We start from the raw sequence: 22631 nt of genomic DNA, 5'->3' as shown, positions 1-22631 counted from the left end.
TCTCTGGACTGTATCGAAAACAAACACTAGCACTACTGGCACTATGGTTGACTAAAGGGACTCTCTCTGACTGTATTCAAAACAAACACGAAATCTATGGAACACTATTAATAGCACCCAACAATTAAAGCTTCCTAAGAGCAAATACACACGGAAGAAGAAGTGACAAGTAAGAAAAATACAGTTAATACTTAAATTAAGGTAGCTCGCTGCACAGCAGATGTGAAGCAGACGGCAGTTACGACGACACTGCAATGTGGTGCATCTTAGACAAGCTCGAAACAATCTCACATCTCAGACTAGTTCCAAGCAATCTCCATGAATTAAGGGTGGTGGTTGATTGATGTTGGAGCTGGCTGGAATGACAAATAAGATTTATGATCCTGTAAACAATGCTATTAGAGATGGATTACGAGCTCAGTCTGGGGAAGGAAAATGGCAGTGTCATTTCCTTTGTAACCATCCTGGGATCTGTCATGATTGATTTAATGAACTACAGAAAACATGATTCCGGATGTCTGGACAGTGATTTGAACCACTGTCGTCTTAAATGTGAGCCCATTGTCTAGTGACTGCACCACCTCACTAGGTCTCATGAATCAGAATGGTTTTCCAGTGCTCTTGGTGTCTGGTAGAGTAAGTGCTGTGATATGCACTAGTATGTCAGTTAACTACCATTAGTTAGGCGACTGCATGACATTGTGTAAGTTTGTGTAGCCTTAACAAAAAGAAATTCAAAGCTTAAAATATGCAACAATTTTTCTGTAAATTAATCTCCCATGAAAAGATTTATTACTTTGATGTGTGATGTTTTATTGTTTATTCTACTTTGTTGTAGATATGCAAAGAAGACAGACAGAAATCAAAAATGGAGCAAACTACCTTCCATACAGATGTAAATGAAGTACAAATTTCAAATAAACACTAGGAAAAATTAAAGTATGTATCACTTCAGAATGCAGTTTTAAAATGTTATTCAATTTTAATTTATAATACTGGCATGCCAAAATGTGTTGTCTGTAAACCAAAACAAACAGAAGCATGAATATCTCTTAAGGAATTGATGGGTAGGAAAAGAAGAAAAACTGAAAGGTTTTTCAAGTGAAATAAGAACAAACAGTTTATTTCAGTCAGCAATGTAATACTTTAATTATGTGAGCTGCTTTGGTTTTCTTTTCTTCTCTCCTGCCTCACATACACATGCACACACACTCCAATATGTTAACACCTCTTCCTCATTAAATTAAAATCATTATTATTAACAAAGTTAGCAATAGTTGACTTTATCACCTTGGTTGTGATATACACAGTTTTATCATTTTTATTATTTAAACAAATTTTCAGTAGGTCTTTGTGTTAATAATTTTGTATGAAAGTACCTGCTGTCACTATTTTAACATTAGTCCCAATAAAAGTGTAAAACTAGTACTTAATCTACAATTGGCACTATTTATTTTTGAATAGTCTGCTTTTAAAATTTTAAATAACTTCCTGAGAAAATTATTCAACATACATTCATCTCAGTTAGGCAAAATACACAACATAAAAAGTTACAATGGCAAGGAGGAAGAAGGCGAGAGCATATGAAATCATAATACGAGCAACTTTCTGTTGCTCAGATGGTGTTAGCTGTGCCTTCCTTTTCCTTGTCTTTGTTTCCTTCTTCACATCTTGCATTAGAAGCAGTGGCTCTAATAATAACAAACTAGGAGGCTCTGGCAGTGGATATGATTCAATTACTGAAATTGACATTTCATCTTGTGCACTGACACGTCTTGATGCACTGGATTGAAGCTTTTTTGGTGTTTTTATTTGCAGACTTCCTGGATACTTAAATTTCTTCTTCTTGTCAGTTATTATTGCTCTACTAGATTCTGAAATATCACAGTCTACTTCTTCTGAACCCTTCATAACATATGGTGATGGGATCTCTGAACTCTTCATAGTAATTTGTGCTTCTGAATCCACATCTACAAGTCTTTTCTTTCTTTGCTCAGGAATGAGCACTACTGTAGCATCAACATCTTTATAATGAACATAGCTACCCAATTCTTTATTTTTTAGTGGCAGTGTACATTTTTCTGATTGTGGAGAAAATGGATTGTAGGTGGGGTACTTAAAACTGTGCATTGGACTTACAACATTATTATTTTTTTGTGCAAAGCTGACCTGGTTACCTGATCTATTGGATTTGCTGAAAATCTCTGAAGGATTCCCTTCTAATACTGAAGCCCGAGCTAAAACATTTCGTGTATCTCTGTGTACTACAGTTGTCACTGCTTCATCATTGGCAACATGGAGATTATTACTCCGGCTGTCAAGGGAAGACTGAATAACTGTTAAATGATCCAACAGAACATAGTTTATCATTGGTAACTCCCTAAAATCAGTAGACTGCTGTCCATTTTCTGATTCTGCTGTAAATGTATTTTTAATCAGAAAATTTATACAGCTGACACAAACACATTTTGCTATAAAAGGCATGTACTCTTTTAATGGTATCTCACACAACTGAAGAGAAAGTGCATTATAGCCCACCCAATGGATTTGTAATACAATACTGGTTAGTGGCTGCCTGAATCTGAAAAACCTATCACTATAAACAACATTACTTGCTGTAACAGCACGGGCAATAGGGGGGCCAGAAGTTAGTGGGACATCATGTAATGCGTGTGAAGTCATGGGCCCCCTCTGGTGTTTAGATGGATTTACACACGCAAGGTGCAGTCAGTTACTAGAAGAGTCGAGAATGATAGGGTGGCTTTCCTGAAGTTGATTCAGATCATGTAGCACCTGCAAAAAGACAGATAAACATTATGAACTATTGTTAACTTTAGGTATCTAGTTTAATCATAATACTGAAACACAAAATTTTATGCACTCAGTATTCTTGCATATAATGAGTTATTTTCAATATGTACAGCATATCTGTGCTTTCTGTACATTGATATATTTCACCTCTAAAAAATGACAATGGCATTTTCCTATATTCTGAGGAATTTTTGGCTCTAGAAGCACTACTTTTTATCAACTTTGTACTTATATGATAAAGCTACTTTTGATAATCAAATTCAATTAGTAAATTTTAACACAAATTTCTTTTCATTTATGATAAATCATTTGCTAATTATATATTCATATTCACCTCTATAATGGATGCCATGCTCCATGCCTGTGTTTGACAACTGTGATTACAGTAAGCCCCATCTTTATTTGTAAGTTCAGGCAGGCCTCTCCACGGCGATGTTTGTAAAACTGTGAAATGTTTGGCCAAGATAGATCGAACACGTGCAGCAGTACGCTCCAACTCAGCAATTCCACCAACTTCTCGAGCAAAGTGTAAGCACGCTCGAAGGAAGTATCCAACTGGCCACACCCATTCCTGAAAATGAGAATGAAATTAGATTTTCACCATCCTCAAATAGGTAATCCACATGATATGTTTGCAGAAAATATGAGAACGTGAAGATGGAAAAAAGTTAATGTTTGGGAACTGAAAGAGGGGATACACGTGGAAGAAGAAAGAGGGAGAATGAATGGTGGACATGAAGGAACAAGGGAGAGTTAAAAATCTTAAAATGTAGAATTTAGTGATACAAAGCAAAGTCAATAAGCAAACTGAATCATTTTTTTCTTCATGGAATATATAACCAAGATTATAAAAATATCTTTTATTTTTTAGCTATACACATTGTGAAAACCTGTAACTTTCTTTTCATTCCTTCTTTTTAATCAGATGTCATACCCATACATAATAGCTACAAACTGTTTTACTTGACACTTACACCTTTTAATGTAACATCTACAAAGAACTTTTTCACAAGTTATGCTGTGTGATACACAATAATTATACAGTGGGAGTATAACTTGTATTCACAGTAACTGTATTTATTTCACCACTTACTGGTCCCTGGTGGTAATTGAATCCATGAGCCACTTTAGGATCAGCAGAATCATTAGCATTATCATAATCTCCACAATAGTTCCAGTCAGCTGGATCAAGAGTTTTCATCCCAAGTGGGCCCAGAAGCAGTTCTTCTACCTTCTTCAATGCTATCCAAGCATGTTTCGGCTCAAACATTTCTGGTGCCTACAAGGACACACAAAAACATAGACATTTTGACAATAAATAATGTTCCTCCTTACATCAGAAAGATACAGAGAAGTGTGGGAAAGGGGGAATTGGCAACAAGAGACACTGCTTGCTGGAAAAATTCTTTTTAAAAACGAATCAGGTAGGTTAATGGGAAAGACATTCAAACTATTTACTCCTGCTGCTTGTATAACTCATTGGCCACACATATATGTATTGTCAGATTATGTTAATAGAAACTTCAACATTGTTCACATGCAGACATATTGACATGAGAAATAACATGGATTATCGTTTGAAATAGGATAACAGTTTTCTTTATAACCGTTAAAATGAGCATCAGACTGCAATGCAAATGAATTTACAGAAAGGATACCCACTCCACGTGTGATATTTAAAGTAATGTAACTGGAGAGGTGAACTGTTATCTGGAGATGGGTTTAGTCCTGAAACTGTCCATGGCAAAAGAAAGTATTATAGTGGAGAAACTGTAACTGGTTGACGTATTTTTGTCATTATACTATATACACTGCCGGGTTAAAAAAAAGAAAGAAAGAAAGAAAGACTACATCGATTTTGATCTGATGATGGCATATGGCACCTGGGGGATAGTGGATGTACTAACAATGGTTTCACCATCATCCACCAAACGAAATATAGTGGCACAGCTACCAGAGTGCCATCTTTGTCTATCCTTTAATATGGAATGCTCACAGCCAGAAGGATCACTGTGCTGCAAACATGTGAAGCAAGCAAGCAACCATGCCACAGAGACACACTCATGCTTCCTACAGCCAACTGAGCGAGTTTAAAAAGGGTCAAATTGTGGCCTTCTGAGTGGTGGGATGGTCCTTTCAGACTATTGTCACACAAGTTGGATGTGCAGCATCAGTTGTGCAACAATGCTGGTATCAGTGGTCAAGTGAACATTCTCACACATATAGACAAGGTTCTGGATGTCCACACAGCACAGCTGTGCATGAGGATATCATGTTGTAAGGGCATCAGTGGCAGACTTTACAGCTACCACAGCACAGATACGAGGGTTTGTGAGCCAAGACATGTCAACATAAACTGTTGCTATTAGCAAAGGGACTATGGACACGCACACCTCTAGCCCGTTTACCATTCATGCCACAGCATCAATGTACACGGCTTGAATGGTGTCATCAGAGGATCACTTGGAAGAAAATGGCAAGCTGTGGTCTTCAGCGATGAAAGCAGATTCTTCCTGTATGGAAGTGGTGGACGTGTGCATATACAATGTAGACCAGGTGACTGCTGTCTCAAATGACACACTGGCATCACCCCAGGCCTTATGGTCTGTAGTGTGATATGCTACAACTCTCATTCACCTTTGGTGTTTCTTGGGGGGGGGGGGGGATGCTAACAATTGCTCAGTATGTGCAGAATGTTGTTAGACCCATTCTTTTGCTGTTCTTCCAACAGGAAGCTGATGTGTTGTTCCAACAGAATAAAGCTCACCCACACATTACCTGTGAAACTCAACATGCTCTACAAGACATGCAGCAACTTATCCTGGCCACCAAAATCTCCAGACTTGTCTCCGGGCAAGCATGTATGGGATATGATGGGACTAGCAGTGACACATGTGACTCGTCAACCAACTCTTACAGAACTATATGAACAGGTCGAGCAGGTATGGTATAATGTATCCCAGGACAGCATTCACCATCTGTATGATTGACTGGATGCTAGAGCCCGTGTCTTCATTGATGCCCGAGAAGCTACACCACATACTCATATGGATGTTTCAGCATGGCTCAATACCTTATAGCTGAGAACTGCTTGTGTTATTGATCTGTAAATGTAATCATTTCATGGATTCCATATGCTCTCTTGCAACAATAAATCTTGAATGAATTGTAAACCCCTAAATGGATGTACGTAGAAGCTATTTTACTGCAGTGTATAATAAAAAACTGGATAGTTGACCTCTCAATTAAGAGCAATTTCACTTAATCACCTCTGGGCATCAAGAAATTTTCCTGTAACAGCACATTTAAATTAGATACTGAACCAAGAAAGAGAATATATCTGTTTCCTGTAGTAAGTGCTGTGGTTAGAATGCCAGATAATAAAGCTGGATGCGTGTACAGAGATGCTGACTTGAAATATTCAGGGTGGGCCAAAAGTCAGTTTTCAGTCACAGTCCTTAGACTTGGTTTGCTTAGAATAGAGGAAGACAGTCATGAACTTGACTAGTGTGTTGTTTGAGGTACTATTGTTTGTTGTAATGTGAGAAACAATGAATAGAAAGTTAGCTACAGAACAGCGGGTACTTGTTTTGTTAAAATGGTGAAAATATGACCATAATTATGGTGATGTTTGTGGAACATTTTCCAAACAGCCAACAGCATTTTAGAAACAGTAACCACAAATTAAAATTAACATTTGAAGAAAATGGGCAGTTGTGGAGCTTCCTCATTTAAGTATGCCAAAGCCTGTTACTAAAGAAGAGAATTTTAATGTTGTCACACAATATTCTGTACAATCCCTGACTAAATCTCACCAGAAAAACATCCAAGGAGTATGGAATAACAAGAACAAGCCTACAAAGGATTCAGAAAAAGCTGAAATCGAGGCCATATAGGTCTACTTTACGTCAAGGCCTAAATGAAGATGATCTGGACAGGCATATGGAATTCAGAGAGTTGTCCATGATCTGACAAGAAGCCAACACAAAGTTTCAGAAAAGCATTTTTTGGAGCAACTAAGTAACTTTTAAGGTGAATGGTAGAGTGAACAAACACAGGTACTTTACTGGAGACTAAATGGAATAACAAAGTTCTGATTAACCAATTAACTGTGTAAATTAAGTGTGGATGTAAATTTAATATATTGTAATGGAACCAAAAAATTTTGATGAATTAATATTGACTGTCACCTGCAATGGAATGAACACACAAGTACACTAGCAAACAAAATGTCGTCACCATGCTATGCCCTTAGTATTGTCATCAGTGTATAACAGATAAGGCATTATAGTTACATACTGTTTCTATATGTACTCTCTCTTTAGACATGGAATTAATTTTTGTGGTTCTCATACACAAAACATGGACACACAGTCTTTAAACTGCAAAAAATGCTCATTAGAACAATAACTAAAATAGTAACTGAGCTCCCTACAAAGATATACACTGACTGGAAAAAAAATTGCGACATCAAGAAGGAGTAGTGCGACATAAACAAAAGTTAGTAGATATGTTCCTACATCAGAAAGATGATGTAGCATAAGAGTGGTGTCAACAGCACCACTATGAGGATGCAAATCAGGTTTGCTTTAAATACATGCTGTAACAATTGTGAGCATTATTTACCTTTGAGATTGGGCATGGTGAGTTGATGTTAGTGAAGACTGCCTTTAAGGTGACAAAGACCACATAATCAACACCTTACTGGATTTGAACAAGGTCGTGTAACAGGGCCACAAGAAGCTGTATGTTCCTTCCACAGTACTGCAGAAAGATGGCAGGAATGTAGCCCCTGCACATGTTTGCTGACAGTGGTGGTCATAAAAACGTATGGTGGCAAGAAGACTGGGCTCTGGATGGCCACATGGAATGATTGAGAGGGAAGACCATCATGTTCAGTGTATGGCTCTGGTATATCATACTGCATCTGCAGCAGCAATCTGAGCAGCAGTTGACACTGCAATGACACAACGAACTGTTACAAAAAACATTTACTTAAAGGACAGTCCCAAGTCAGATGCCCTCTAGTGTGTGCTCCACTGACCTCAAACCATTGGCATTTGCGACTTCAATGGCGAGAGCTCATTGGAGGGCAGGGTGGAGGTCTGTTGTGTTTTCTAATGAAAGCCAGTCCTGCCTCAGTGCCAGTGATGGTTGTACGTTGGTTAGAAGGAGCCCAGGTGAGTGCCTGCAATCAACCTATCAATGGCCTAAACAAAATGGACCTACACCTGGAGTTATTGTCTACCATGTAGTTTTGTATGACAGTGGGAGCAGTTATCCCATGCACTCTGACTACAAATTTGTACACCAATCTGGTGATTCAACCTGCTGTGTTGCCATTCATGAACAGCATTCCAGGTTGTGTTTCCCAACAGGATAACACTTGCACACATACCATTGCTGTAACCCAACCTGTTGTGTTGACATGTTGCCTTGGCCTGCTCGATCACCAGCTCTATCTCCAATTGAGCACGTACAGGACACCAATGGAAGACAAGTGCAGTGTCATCCGCAAACTGCATTTACTGTCCCTGTATTTACCGACCAAGTGCAACAGGCATGGAACTCCATCCCACAAACTGACATCCGTCATCTGTACAACACAATGCATGCACGTTTGCCTGTTTTCGCTCTACATTCTGGCAGTTATACCTATTATTAATGTACCAGCAGTTCACATTTGCAATGGCATATCTCATGCTTACATTAACCTATGGTCTTGCAATGTTAATCACTTAAATAGACAAATGAATTCCCGAAATTTCGTTACTCTACATTAATTACGTTTTGGTGTTGTGATTTTTTTTTTTTTTTTTTTTTTTTTTTTTCCCCCCAACAGAATATAATCCATAGCCCAATATGGTTTCCAGAAAGGCCAATCATCAGGTACAGCAATATTTGAATTTCTGAATGAAGTGCTCAAAAAACTTGATAGTGGAGAAAAAGTAAGGCATATGCCTTGATCTGTCTAAGGCCTTTAACATTATATTGCTGCAGAAACTTGGCAGTATTGGTATCGGAGGTACACCTAACAACTGGCTCAGATCATATCCTACTGGCCACAGGCAAGTAGCAGGAATACAATGTCAAGAGAATAATAAATCAACTAGACACTATTCTGATTAAAAAGAAATATATATCAAAATTAGGATGGGACTCAGTACTGACCCCTGACAGTACACCACACTTTACTTCTTTGTAATCAGACCAGTATTTAGTTGATTTAATATCTTCTTGAAATTGTATTTCTTCTACTTGCTTGTGGCATAACCTAGTATTAACCAAACAGTGTCACAGCATTATCCAATTTGCACATGACACAAGCATTTTAGTCAGTGGAAAGACAGCAGAAATTTTACAGACAGCACCATCTGAGATGTTAACTGGTGTTGGAAACTGGTTTGGCCAAAACAAACTAACAATAAATAAAAGTAAAACAGTAGCATTAAATTTTCATAATGTCAAGAGAAACAGTGAAGAGGACATAAAAATTCAGATATCAGACACAGATATTGCAAATCAAGCTAATACAAATTTCTGGGGATCTTGCTCCAAGGTAACCTTAGATTGGGACACTCACACTATACTTATAGCATATTTAAAAGACATAAGTACCATCTGCTATTTAATTGATTGATTGATTGATTGCTTTATTAATCTGTGAAACAATTTACATTGTATGGAGCATGTCATGTAAACCATTGAAATTTTTACATCTTCAAATTAATTTCTTACACAGTAATTGGCAGTGAATTTTTAAAATCTAATTACATTTGGTTTTTATATAGTCTTAGATAAGCATTATTTCTATATATACATTATAAACTGTACTTCTTATAATAGTTAACCTGTTTTAATTTTGGTACTCCATCACCATGAAAAGACTTTTATTTTGTAAATAATCTTTCAGTTTTGTTTGGGAAGAGTAGATAGTATCTATGTCTTTTATATGCTGTGGTAACTTATCATATAATATGATGGCATGTAAAATAAACTCTGCTGAGTTTTAACTTCAATTTTTTGTCAAGATGCCAATTGTAACTGTTTCTGGTTTTATAATCATGTAATTCTGTGGTAATTGACCATCCTGCCTAGGTTTCTTCAGTTTGCAAAAAAGAATAGTGATAATCATGTCTGGAATGAAAAGGAACACTCTGCAGACCATTATTTAAAAGTATGGGGACTCTTTTTCTTCCATGTATTTACCTCTTTGAAAGTGCAATGTTGATCAAGAAATATGCAATAACAAATCCTAGTGTCCTCCTCAAAAGTGAAAATCTTCATCCTCATACCACAAGACAGAAAACTGACTTTCACATGCTCCAAATGAAAACCAGTTCATGCCGAAAACGAATGTTCCACCACAGTAAAATTATTTACAATAAGTTGCCAAAAGAAATTAATGTAATAAATGATATAATAAATTTAAAGCAGTACTAAAAGAATATCAATGAATAGATTGCGTCTCTTCTATTGTCTGTCAGAGTTCCTCCAAAATCTATGACAGTCTAAGAAAGTTAAAGTTAAGTATATAAACGTCATTTTTACTGCTTACAAAAATATTGTGTAAGTATGACTATCTACTTGTGGCATGGGAAGACTATAATCACTAATATTTTTTATTCATATTTTCAGTTGTAATTTTTTAGTGAAAGTGGTTTAATTAAAAGTCAGCACTGAAAAAATTATATTCATTAATACACAGAAAACATAATGTAAACATGAAGATATATTTGCATTGATCTGTCCAATATCTGATATGCTGTACTGTATATGTAAGATTTACTGGTCCGAAAAATACAAATACAATACAATACCTATAAAAGAGAATACTACTGTATGCAGAAACAAGGTGATTAAAAAAAAAAAGTTTCCTGTTTCAATTAATATGATGTGCCCGATATTTTGTAAATTGTCTATGGATGAATAAACAACTAACTAATAACTGGGATAAACAGATATAAATTAGGATGTAGGAACTTAACTCTCAACTTAAACTTTCCTTTTGCAATTCAGCACAAGCCAACCAACACAAATTTCTTCTCAGACTCCTTTCCCACTAAACCGCTCTCACCCTCCCGTTAACTTGAACTTAAGCTTTGGATGTTTCTCTATTTTCTTCTTCATTATATCTCCCATTACTACTTCTACCTCATACCCATAACATATTTGTATCCAGTTACCTCCACATGCACTTTACATTGCCTCTTGTTCCTTTGCTTATCTTCTTTGCCCATTTTGTTTATTTCCTGACTCACTAACTATTATTACCCATAGCTATGTTCAGTTTTATAAACTGTTTTTATTTACTTCTTCCCCCATCATTTGAACTCATCTTTCTTATAAGTACCATATTTATTTATTTACTATCTTTTTACAATCTTTTGTATTTCATCTGAATGTGACTGAAGATTTAGCTTAAAAATAACTATCTGAATGTGAAGAAAAATTACAAGGAAGATTCCAAGTTGTTACTGTTTGAGTTTCTTCTCTGGCTTTCCATTCTCATCTGGATTTTTTGCAATGTATTTTCTGCATCCAGCTAGTAGTTGTTAGCTAGGCTATGATTTTATTAATTACACTTTTTACAGCACAGTTCCCTGTTTCAATTTCCTTGTGTTTTGTTAAGTCACTGTCACTCTAAAATCATGTGAACTGCATTCCACCAGTCTCGTCCACCTCACCAACTTCAGTTTTTTCTGCTCTTATATTCCCAAAGAATAAACCAGTTCCCTCATGGTATGAGATCCAACATACTTTAATAATTTTGTTTTCAGCCTCACCAAGATTAATTACATACTCACTTAGTATCAAGCATTCTTTCCATCTGTAAAACTAAAATGCAAAATGTTATTCCTAAATATTTATTCACATTCATCTTCCCACTCAGCAAAATACATGAACCTCCTTATTCTAATTAAATACTCATTACTATAAGTTTCTCTTGCTTTAAAAAGGAGAAAGAAATAGAAAGACAAAAATGAAAACTTTCACTGATACTTACAACCACCATGGCAATAGGGAAGTTGCAACGCAGCTGATAATCTGCCCAAGGCTGACTTGCTTTATATGTATCTTTATATATACCACGGCGATGCACCAAATCCGGGCGTGGCTCATTAGGAGATAATTCAACATCAATGTAAAAACATTTTTCAAAATTTGTTGCAATTTTTTCTTCCCATTGTTTGTATGTCCATGTAATTAGAGTACCTGTACAGAATATTTATTATTATTTGCTGTAATGTTATTACAAAGCTTTTTCATACAAAGCCTTTTCATACAAAGCCATTTCATAATGCGAAACAATTTTCTTATGGTGTGTATGTTATACTTTGATAGATAAAGCTTAGAAACAGTGGGAAAATGCAGTCTGAAGTTGTGAAAATCATGCATAATGTAGAATCACTATGAGAATTTCAAATATCATGAGAAAAAACTGACCAAAAAAGGATTTAATTAAATAGTCAAAGCAGCACAGGTGAAGTGATTTGGACAAGGGCTCATGGTCTAATGGAATCTCTGCTAGAGTCTATACAGAATTTGCAACTGAGTTGGCCCATCTCTTAACCATGATGTGTACCATAGATCCCTTGAACAAAAAGCTCTTCACAGTTGCTGGAGGAAAGCATAAGACACATGAATCTACAAGAAGGGTAAAAGAAGTGATACACAAAACTGCCATCCTATATCTTTTACATTTATCTATTGTAGAATATTAGAACAAAGAGCTCAAATGTAATAAGGTATCCCAAGCAGAATGGCCTCCTCCGTACCAACCAGTGTGGATTCCAAAAACATTTGTCATGCAAAACCCAACTTGCAATTTTCTCACATGACATTCTGAAAGTTGTGGATCAAGGTACTCAGGTGGATGCAATACTTACTTTCTGAAAATAATTTGTATCAGTCCAACTAATGTGCTTATTATCAAAACTACAACTGTATGGGGCATCAAATGAGACTGTGGCAAGATTGAGGCATTTTTGGTAGGGAGGATGCAGTACATTATCTTGGGTGGAGAGTCATTACAGATGTAGAAGTAATTCCAGGTACACCCCAGGAGTTTGTGTAGCCTCAGTCTTTTCACAGATGATGCAGTTATCATACCTCAAAAAAGTTGCACAGATATCCAGTCAGATCTTGATAAGATTTCAAAATGGTACATACACTGGCAACTTGCTTTAAATATTCTGGGCTTTCCACAATCTTAAACATAGTATCCTATGACAACAACATTGTGTAACAACTGTAATAATTCAACTCATGCTACTTTGCTGCAACAATTTATGGTGACATGAACTGGAACCACCACACAGAGTTAATGACAGGTAAAGCAAGTGGCAGGAATCAGTTCACTGATAGGATACTGTAAAAATGCAGTCAGTCTGAAAAAGATATTGCTTACAAAATGCTCATCCCACCCATCCTGGAATATTACTCAACTGTGTGGGATCCAGTAACACGGCTTGTTGACAATATGTGAAAAAGAGCAGCAAGAATTGTCACAGGTTTGTTTAACTCCTGAGAGAGTGCCACAGATATGCTGAGTAAAAAGAACTTGCAGGCTCTTGAAGATGGATGTAAACTATCCCAAGAAAGCCTACTTAAAAAAATTCAAGAACCTCAATAAAGCAAGTAATATACTATAGCCTCCAATGTGTAACTCCTGTAGGGACTGTAATACACATCGGTATTTAAGAAGTCATTGTTTCCACACTCCATATGTGAATGGAACAGGAAGCAGCAGTGAAATGGGATACAAACGGAAGCACCCTCTTGCAAAGTTAGAATTTAATTCCTGAGGGTATTTTTGTTCAGTCGCTACAAGAAAATGTGTTTTTCTCAGACGACACATTTTGCTTTATTGAAGTAAAGCATCATCAGCAGTCTGTAATTAAAGATATTTACAATTTGATTCATTTTATAGATTGAAAACAGTTCATTAACAAATTGTTGACTTTTACTTATGGTAATTTATGCTTGGTTTTTCAGCTACATCAGCTGTCAGTACATTTTTGGTTTCTTTCTTCATTAGGCACTGATAATTGTGGTCTAACTTTACACACAGTTCTGCAAAACAGCACAAAATTAGAACACTATTATCAGTGCTTAACAAATAAAGGAACAAAAAATGTGCTAATGGACAGCATTTCCTGATGTAGCCAAAAACCGAGCACAAACTAACGTAAGTAAAAACATACAGTTTATTAACAAACTGTTTTTTCTATCTAGAAAACAAATCAAATTGTAAATATCTTTAATTACAGACCACTGATGATGCTTTAAATCAATAAAGTGAGACACATCTGGTGAGAAAAACACTCATTTTCTTATAAATGTAATGACAGAACAAAAATATCCTCAGGAATTGTAAAGCAACTACAGACAATATGGCCACACAAAGAATAATTTAAAATTTAATGTCCCTTCAATATCAGTATTACGAAAATCAACCCTAGCCTTTTTTAAGGAACCATCCTGATTTTCATCTGAAGTGATTTAAAGTAACTGAGAAATCTAAATAAGTATGGCTGAACAAGTATTTGAAACCCACTCCTCCTGAATGAAACTCTTGCATGATCACCAGTGTACTGACACATTTGAGTATCAATAAAAGAGAAGAATAAAAAAGGAGCTGTAAGTAGAAAACACAGCGAGCCACATTAAACTTTTGTAACACAGTATAAGGACAAATGAAGTGTAGGAAAGAAAATGTCTCATACATCATTTCTTAACCATTACTATTATTATTATTATTTTTATGCTGACAAACAACTTTGTAATTAATCAAAACATGTAAAAAATTCAAAAAATGTTAAATATATTAACTATTATACAAACAGAGATAGTAGGTCTAAAGGAAGCAATTAAAATAAATGAATAAACAAATATGTAAAAAGTCTGTGCAGCAGCTTGCAAGATTTGATAGGAAAAGGGAAAGGGAAAGGCCATGCTACAGATGGATTTGTAGCAAACTAAGAGAAATAAACTATTTAAAAGCTACGTATGAGAAGTTTAAAACTGAATGTTATGGCATAGAACATTTCAGCACTTACACCTCGAACTGAAATACATGCGATGGAAAAGACAAAATTATGGTGAAAAACATCTGGAAGCACATTTTGCTTTCATAAATTGACAAACCAAATATTTTGATCAAACCTCTGCTATAAAAAAAGTTATAAACTAAATAATGTGTCAGGTGCATTTTTTCTATAAAAGAAACATGTGTGGCACACTAATTGGGATGAGGTTCAGCAAATGTTCACATGCTGTGGCATTAATTTATATCAATAACCATGGAATATCTACATCTATATTCTACAAACCACTGTGAAGTGCATGGCAGAGGGTACCAGTTTCCCAAATCCATTTACATGTGAAGTGTGGCAAGAATGGTTCTAATTAATCTAATCTTGTCTTAACATCCCTATGAGAGTGATACATGGATGGCTGTAGTATATTCCTTAAGGCATTATTTAAAGCTGGTTCTTGAAACTTTGTAAGTAAAATTCCCAGGACAGTTTACATCTGTCTTCAAGAGTCTGCCAGTTCAGTTTCTTCAGCATTTCTTTAACACTCTCCCATGGTTCAAACAAACTTGTGGCTATTTTTACTGTCCTCCTCCCTATACATTCAGTATCCCCTGATAGCCCTATTTGGTATGGGTCTCACAAACTTGAGCAATATTCTAGGATGGGTCAGGAGAGTTATTTGTAAGCAATTTCTTTAGCAAACTGGTTGCATTTCCCTAACATTCTACCTATAAACTGAAGTCTGCCACCTATTTTACCTACAGCTGAGCCTTTGTGATTGTTTCCTTTCATGTTCATACAAAGTGTTACACCCAGGTATTTATATGAATTGACTAATTGCAACTGTGAATTGTTGATGTTATAGTCATCAGATACTATGTTTTTTTTGTATTGTAACATGTAAATTTTACATTTTTGAACATTTTGGCACGTTACCAATCTTTGAATCACTTTGAAATCTTATAAAGATCTGACTGAATATTTTTGCACCTTGTTTCAGATAGGGAAAGAAGCCATTCAAGATGACAGTATTTCATGTGTAGCAGATGAGGAAACTGATGTGAATAGTTCAGAAGGGAAAGCAAAATAGTACACTGAAGAAGCAATACAGAGGACATTTGGTGAAATAAAAATTAATCTTACATCCTCATCTGAAATAAGGAAGAAAATCATGACTTTAAAAAGAAAAAGTTCATATAGAGAAGATAATATGTCCAATAAGACATTAAAAAGTTTTGGCCCTATAATATGTAATGTTCTTAATCACAGACGTAAAACATCATTATCTCAGGGTTTCCCCAGAAAGATTGAAATATGTCATTGTTATGCCTCTCTATAAAAAAAAAAAAAAAAAAAAAAAAAAAAAACAACTCCACAGACATCAGTAACTATTGCAAGTGTCACTCCCTATATAATTATCTTAAGGTTTAAAATGTAATGTACTCCAGAGGTGTCACCCACCCGTGTAGTACTGGGATACTTAGCCAGTTACAGTTTGGGTTTCAAAAGGGCCCTTCTATTGAGTCAGCAGTTTAAACATTTTCTGACCACATGATAAAATGTTTGAATGGTAAAACATCACCAACTGGGATCTTCTGTGACTTATCAAAGGCATTTGATTCTATCAGTCATAATATTCTATTAGAGGAGTTAAGTTTTTATGGAATATGTAGTTCAGTAAATCCCTGGTTTAGTTGTTATTTAAGAAACAGACTAAAACAAGTTACTCTAGGCTGTTTGAGTAACAGGAAGAGGGATGTCACATCAACTGCACAGTTAGATCTTGACCCACTAGTGTTCTAGCTTTATGTTACCTATGTGCCATTTTATTTTAATCAGGAGGAAGAATTAGTCCTGTTTCCAGATGATACAAGCATTACTGTGAATCTAAACAAAGAAGCATCAACTGAGAAAGTAGTAAATTTTGTGAAAGTTACTGAATGGTTTTGCACAAATAGGCTGTTTCAAACTTTGAAACAATGCTGTTCATCCAGTTTTGTACTGTCAATAACATATCACCTCCTATTAATTTAATATACCAGCACAAAAGAATAAAAAGGGTAGAAAATTTTAAGTTCTTAGATGTGCCTATTAATGAAAACAAACTGGAAAAACCATAGTAGACCTGCTAAAACATTGATGTTCAGCTACAACAGACAAGTGAAATGGTAAGTCAAAATAATAAAAGGCGATGGAACAACGGCAATGTATTGCATTGTCAGACGAATCATACATGCTATTTGGTAGGTCACAAATGCGGTCTTCTGGCTGAATGCTTCCTTGAAATATGGATTAAATGATGCATGTGACTGCTGTACAATGATATGCGGAATGTTCACTTAAACTACCCTCAGTTCTTTGGTGAAGCTGTGGACTATGCAATTATTATTTAATAAATGATGACATAATACTGTTGTGAGACTGTAGTGATCATTCAACAATGAAAACTTTTATTTTACAGTCTTGATCACATGTAAATAAAAATTTGAATATAAAAAGTGGCCCATTATTGCATTTCAATGCAATCAAGACAGAAAAATAAAGGATTTCACCAATATTATTGTTGAACATTTATATAACTGCATGCTTGATGTCTTTTCCACAGAAAATTGCATTTATCAGCAAGACAATGGTCCAATCCCCAAGGTCAAGACCTTTTCTGTTGCTTTCAGGAGTTCAAAATGATACATTACAATTGACTTTCTGGTCTCAAAGTTTGCCAAATATCAACTGCGTCAAACTGATGCAGAGTGTCATCTCAGAGATTCTCCAAAAGAAATGCGTATCCATATGTGGATATCTGTTTCCATCTGTCTTTGTACTTACAACAAGGACTTGTAGATCCATGCCATTGTAAACAGTAGCTGCCAAATGTGGTTACAGAAACTACTGACTGGATAATCTTCATGTTATGGCTCTTTAGTCATTATTTGTGCTTCAGATGTTTCTTACAGTAATTATAACATAGAAAAAATAGTTAAACCATACCATTCTTGCTACTCCGTTGTACACTGCTGTATGGGAAGCGTCCCTGTTCGTGAAGACTTGCAAGCCATCTTAAGGTTGATTTACACAGTGCTACAATTTCTACAGCACTTCCATCACGTGGGGTTGCTGGTTTCCCCCTGTTGCCAGCCTTATCACTGGAACCCATTTTGTCCATCCATGTCCCACAGTTGTATGAGTTTCCTCCAAAGACAAAACCTGTAAAACAATTATCAGATTACATAAACATAACAACTGCAAGCATATTTTCAGTCACAGCTTCACAAGCTGATACATGGTTGGGCTTCACAGCCCACTGATGCAATGTTATCAGTGCGTGGTGGGGAAAGGATGGGAAGGTAATTGTTCCTGTCATTTTCAAAGGACCCATCTTGAAATTTGCCTTATGTGATGTAGGGAAATGACAGAAAACTTTGCAGATGTCCATATTGCAATGTGAACTCTAATCCTCCTGAAGGTAAGTCCAGTGCCTCAACCACAGTGTCACCTTCCTTGTTACCCTAACGCCAGGGTACAAGAGTGTGGAGAAATGTAACGCACAGTGGCAGTTAAAGTGCCACATGCTGAAGACAGTGACCAAAAGGAAAACGGCAAACTTTCAACCAGTTCTCCACCTGAGGCAAAGCTATTTGACTTAAAAATAATGAATTAGATATTGATCTGACACCTAATGAAGATGCCATGTAACTAAGGCAAAACACATTAAGGTGCACAAGATAAATAAAAAAACTTAATGTGCAGCAACCAAAATGTGTTTTTATTTTATTTTATTTTATTTTATTTTATTAACTACTGTAATTTAAATACAGCTGCTGTGAAAATGGTCAACACAAGAAACTTGTAATGATGTCCATTTTCCAACAATGTGTTGTGCATGTATTCATTGAAGGCCATTATATTTTATTACTATTTGTCAACGCAGAGGTTTACCATGCTTTAAATATTTGCATGAGCTTGTCATTTCTTTGAAAGATATATTTTTCAGCAGCAAGTAAACTACACACACTTTTCCGTAGTCAACTAGAGGACTTAAGCAAGAATCAACAATTTTATAAAATGTTGGACAGGTAACAGAATTGTTGTCATATATACATGCAAAATCATTAATATAGTGGTCATATTCAACGTGATTCATGCTGCCTTTGATGTGTGTAGATTTTTGTGTGTTGACCACTTATGATTGCAGTGGCAGAAAAGATTAAGCCACATGTAGTGAATAACAATAATCCTTTCTGTGAAAGCTGAACTAGAGATTAATAATTTGATAAATATGTCAACTGCACATTATGTAGTTATTTATAATGAAGATTTGTAAGTCAGTTGATGCCATGCAGACACAGAATACATCAACAGAGAAATATAACCCACCACACAATAAATTATTCACACCAAAGATATGTCATGCTAATACCAGTAACATTAAGTCTAGCCTTGATAACGGCATTAATCTGGCAAGTAAGAATGTCCACAAGTTTCTTCAGATGTGCCATATCCATCTGAAGCCACTCATTGAAAATTAGACCCCAGAGAGCTACCAAATTGTGTGGTTTTCAATTGCTGTGTTTCACTTGTTGATACAAATAGTCCCAGTCATTTTCTATAGGATTAAGGTAGGCCAGTCAAGGCACGATAGTGTGCTGAGTGTTTGTCAAAACAGTAACATATGTGTGTATACCTATAAACATAGCTGTTGTCATGTTAGAAGACAGGCATATCCACAGCATACTAATCATGAAGATATAGAATAAAGGGCAACACTCGGCCACTGAAAGTACTGAAGTAAACATCCTGGTTCATGTTCATGGTAGCATGAATAAATGTGTCCAAGTCATTGTATGCAAAAAAAACCCCAAACATCATAAAACCACTTTCACCCACTATGGGTGGGCTATTGATGTACTTGATGCCTTGCTTCATTTGAAAAGAGCCAAAATTGCAACTCACTGGACCACACTACATGCCTCGAGCCAGCTACTGTCCAGTTTCTGTGTCGTTTGGCCCACTGAAGGCTTGCAGGTTTACGCACTGCTGTGAGCAGTAGACTTTTGCATGGTTTCAGACTCCATGTCTACTACAGGCAGTTTGTTTCATAATGTTCGCTTGGAAACTGGTTGACATGGGCTTGCATTCACTTATAGTAGCAATTCTAGTCAGGACTGAAACCTAATGTCATTAACGAGGTGCACCACTTGCCTCTGATCCCTGTCAGTTATGTTCTCTTTATAACCATTGTTCTTACGCCATGCTACATGGCCACAAGTGGTACACCTTTTATTGTAGGCATGATGAACAGGCTTCATTGACACACCAACTAATTGGGCAACAGTCATGGTGTAGTCATGGACATGTCCAAACATGCAAACATGTTAGCCATTATGTCACATCTACATGTCAACCAGTCTTACTGTGCTGATTCCATAGAATGGACTGGCAGATACACACCACTTCAATGCCATGACTTATGTCAGTGGTGGACAGTCACATGACCACCAGGTGCCAGTTCAACATTATCTACAGTGTTCCAAAATGACCAGTGTGCTCTTTTGGAGTCAGGTGACTACTACTTTGTTCAGTGAGTTTAAGATAACAGCAAAGTACCCAATAAAAACATAAATACATATATTAGCAGAAGTTCAGTAAAAAGATATTTGGTCCTGAGTATTGAATATGTTAGTCTGTTATAAAACAAATGGGCTGTTTCCTTCAATAGCATACCTGTTTCTGGATGTACACCTATCTGATTGTTAAAGCCTTTGTCAGTCATATGTGCATCAATACTTCGACCAGCATTACGCTCTCGGAAGCAAAGGCCTTGGAAATGAACGCTTAGTGCCTCTTGCATAACATCATGGAGAGGCTGATCCTAAAAATAAGGGAAAAGCAAGCTATTTTCAGTAGTTCCTTATTTTAATACTTTTATATTGCCAGTTTGTGATGACCTGTTGATGAAAAAGCAATTAGGGATAGATCATAGGTTTGAACTGGGAAAGGAAATCATCCAAGTCTTTTATATAGGAATTGTACTGGCAGTTGCCTTATGAGATTTAGCAAAATCATGGAAAACCTGCATCTGGATTGCCAAATAGGGATCTGAACAACCATCCTCACAAATGTAGGTAGGTATCAAAGCTTGCAATGGTTTTGATATACTAATTATAGGGAGAAGCATGCAATTAGAATAAAAGATTGAACAAGTAAAGTATTGGATACTAGAATTATTGAAAGCAAAACAAAAAAAATGTTAGTAATGGGTTCATATTTTGAAATTAATTTAAAATTTTGCAGATTCAAACTGGTGATATTGTAGAAAGTGAGAGCAATGTAAACAGTCTGAGATTCCTTTATAAAGACTGCGGGGGTTTAACGAATGAAGAAATATGGCTGCTTACGTGACAAGAAAGTGATTAACTTCCAATAAACTGTGATCTGATCACTAATTACTTATATACTAAATGTACTCAATGAGAAGATGGCTCTGAAGATTTAATTTGTATTTTAATGGAAAATAACAGAAATGACATTAAAGAAGGCATTCAAGAACAGCCAGTATTTGCCATTAAGCACTTGTAGCAATAAGACCGAAATCAAATCCCATCTACTGCCAATCTTGCTGAATACAGCATAAGTGCTCTACATAGGTCACACATGCACAAGATAATCAGCTACAAGAGTACTGTTTACCAATCGCTGGAGGAGTGAGCACTCAACTGCCGGAGTGTCAATATGTACACGAGACTTTAAGTCAACACATAAATTGATATATTATAGGGTATAGCTTGCAGAGTGACAACAGAGGCTGAAACTCATTAACAGGAATACTTTGGACCAGACAATATTGGTGTGTAGAGTGATCTCGTTAGAAAACCACATGGACCTCTGTGTTTCCAGAATGAATTTTTCACTCTGCAGAAGAGTGTGCATTGATATGGAACTTCCTGGCAGATTAAAACTTTGTGTAGGACTGTGACTCAAACTCAGGACCTTTGTCTTTCATGGGCAAGTGCTCAACTGACTGAACTACTGAACTACTCAAGCATGACTCACAACTCATCCTTTTTTAATTCTGCCAGTACATAATCTCCTACCTTCCAAACTTCACAGAAGTTCTCCCATGAAATTTGTAGGACTAGCTCCTCCTGGAAGAAAGGGCAGTGTGGAGATGGGGAGGGATGTTTCAAGAATAAATTTTTCACTCTGCAGTGGAGTGTGCACTGATATGAAACTTCCTGGCAGATTAAAACTGTGTTTGTAAAGTCGGAGATAGGTACTGCTGAAAGTAAATCTTCATAAGTCATGACTCGTAGCTCAGTCAAAAGAACACTAGTCCATGAACAACAAAAATCCTAAGTTCAAAATTCATCTGACACACAGTTTTAATCTGCCAGGAATTTCCAGCTCTGTGTTGTTCCACATGTAACTGTGATTACATGGATCTATGAAAAGACATCTTTGTCGATTTTGTACATGTTCATACAGGGTGTCCACAAAGTCTGGGTGCACAAGGAATTCTAATAAAAGTTTTATAAATATTAATAAATAAATAATAATAAAATAAATTCTAATAATTTCTTTCTTCCAGATTGAGTGATGGCTTTGTCTAAAGAAGGATGAGTGGAGTTGGTACTCTTAAGTGGATGAGAAGGATGGGCATATTGCAAGACTGCAGAAGAATTTAACCTCTGACACCCTCATCGTCAACATATTTGTTTTACTGCCATCAGGAAATTAATCACCAAGTTTAAAGAAACAGGCTGTGTGTTGCACAAACTTTGT

General features: G+C 36.2%; 1 protein-coding gene across 4 annotated transcripts in view; it reads right to left on the bottom strand.

The window, feature by feature from the left end:
• Positions 1 to 1120: 1120 nt before the first annotated feature.
• Positions 1121 to 22631, bottom strand: part of LOC126185023 (glycogen debranching enzyme) — a 192078-nt gene continuing 170567 nt past the window's right edge. For all 4 annotated transcript variants that reach the window (XM_049927749.1, XM_049927752.1, XM_049927748.1 and 1 more), the window contains exons 22-27: positions 20574 to 20721; positions 17841 to 18056; positions 11819 to 12027; positions 3905 to 4090; positions 3146 to 3382; positions 1121 to 2793 (exon numbers count right to left, since the gene is read on the bottom strand). In XM_049927749.1, coding sequence (XP_049783706.1) covers positions 2728 to 2793; positions 3146 to 3382; positions 3905 to 4090; positions 11819 to 12027; positions 17841 to 18056; positions 20574 to 20721 — 1062 coding nt within the window. In that variant the 3' untranslated portion in view covers positions 1121 to 2727. The remainder of the gene's footprint in view (positions 2794 to 3145; positions 3383 to 3904; positions 4091 to 11818; positions 12028 to 17840; positions 18057 to 20573; positions 20722 to 22631) is intronic.

The sequence above is a fragment of the Schistocerca cancellata genome, chromosome 4 (genome assembly GCF_023864275.1).
Source record: "Schistocerca cancellata isolate TAMUIC-IGC-003103 chromosome 4, iqSchCanc2.1, whole genome shotgun sequence".
Taxonomy (NCBI): Eukaryota; Metazoa; Arthropoda; class Insecta; order Orthoptera; family Acrididae; genus Schistocerca; species Schistocerca cancellata.
Note: the sequence above shows the minus strand (reverse complement) of the source record. Positions and strands in the feature narration are given on the sequence as shown.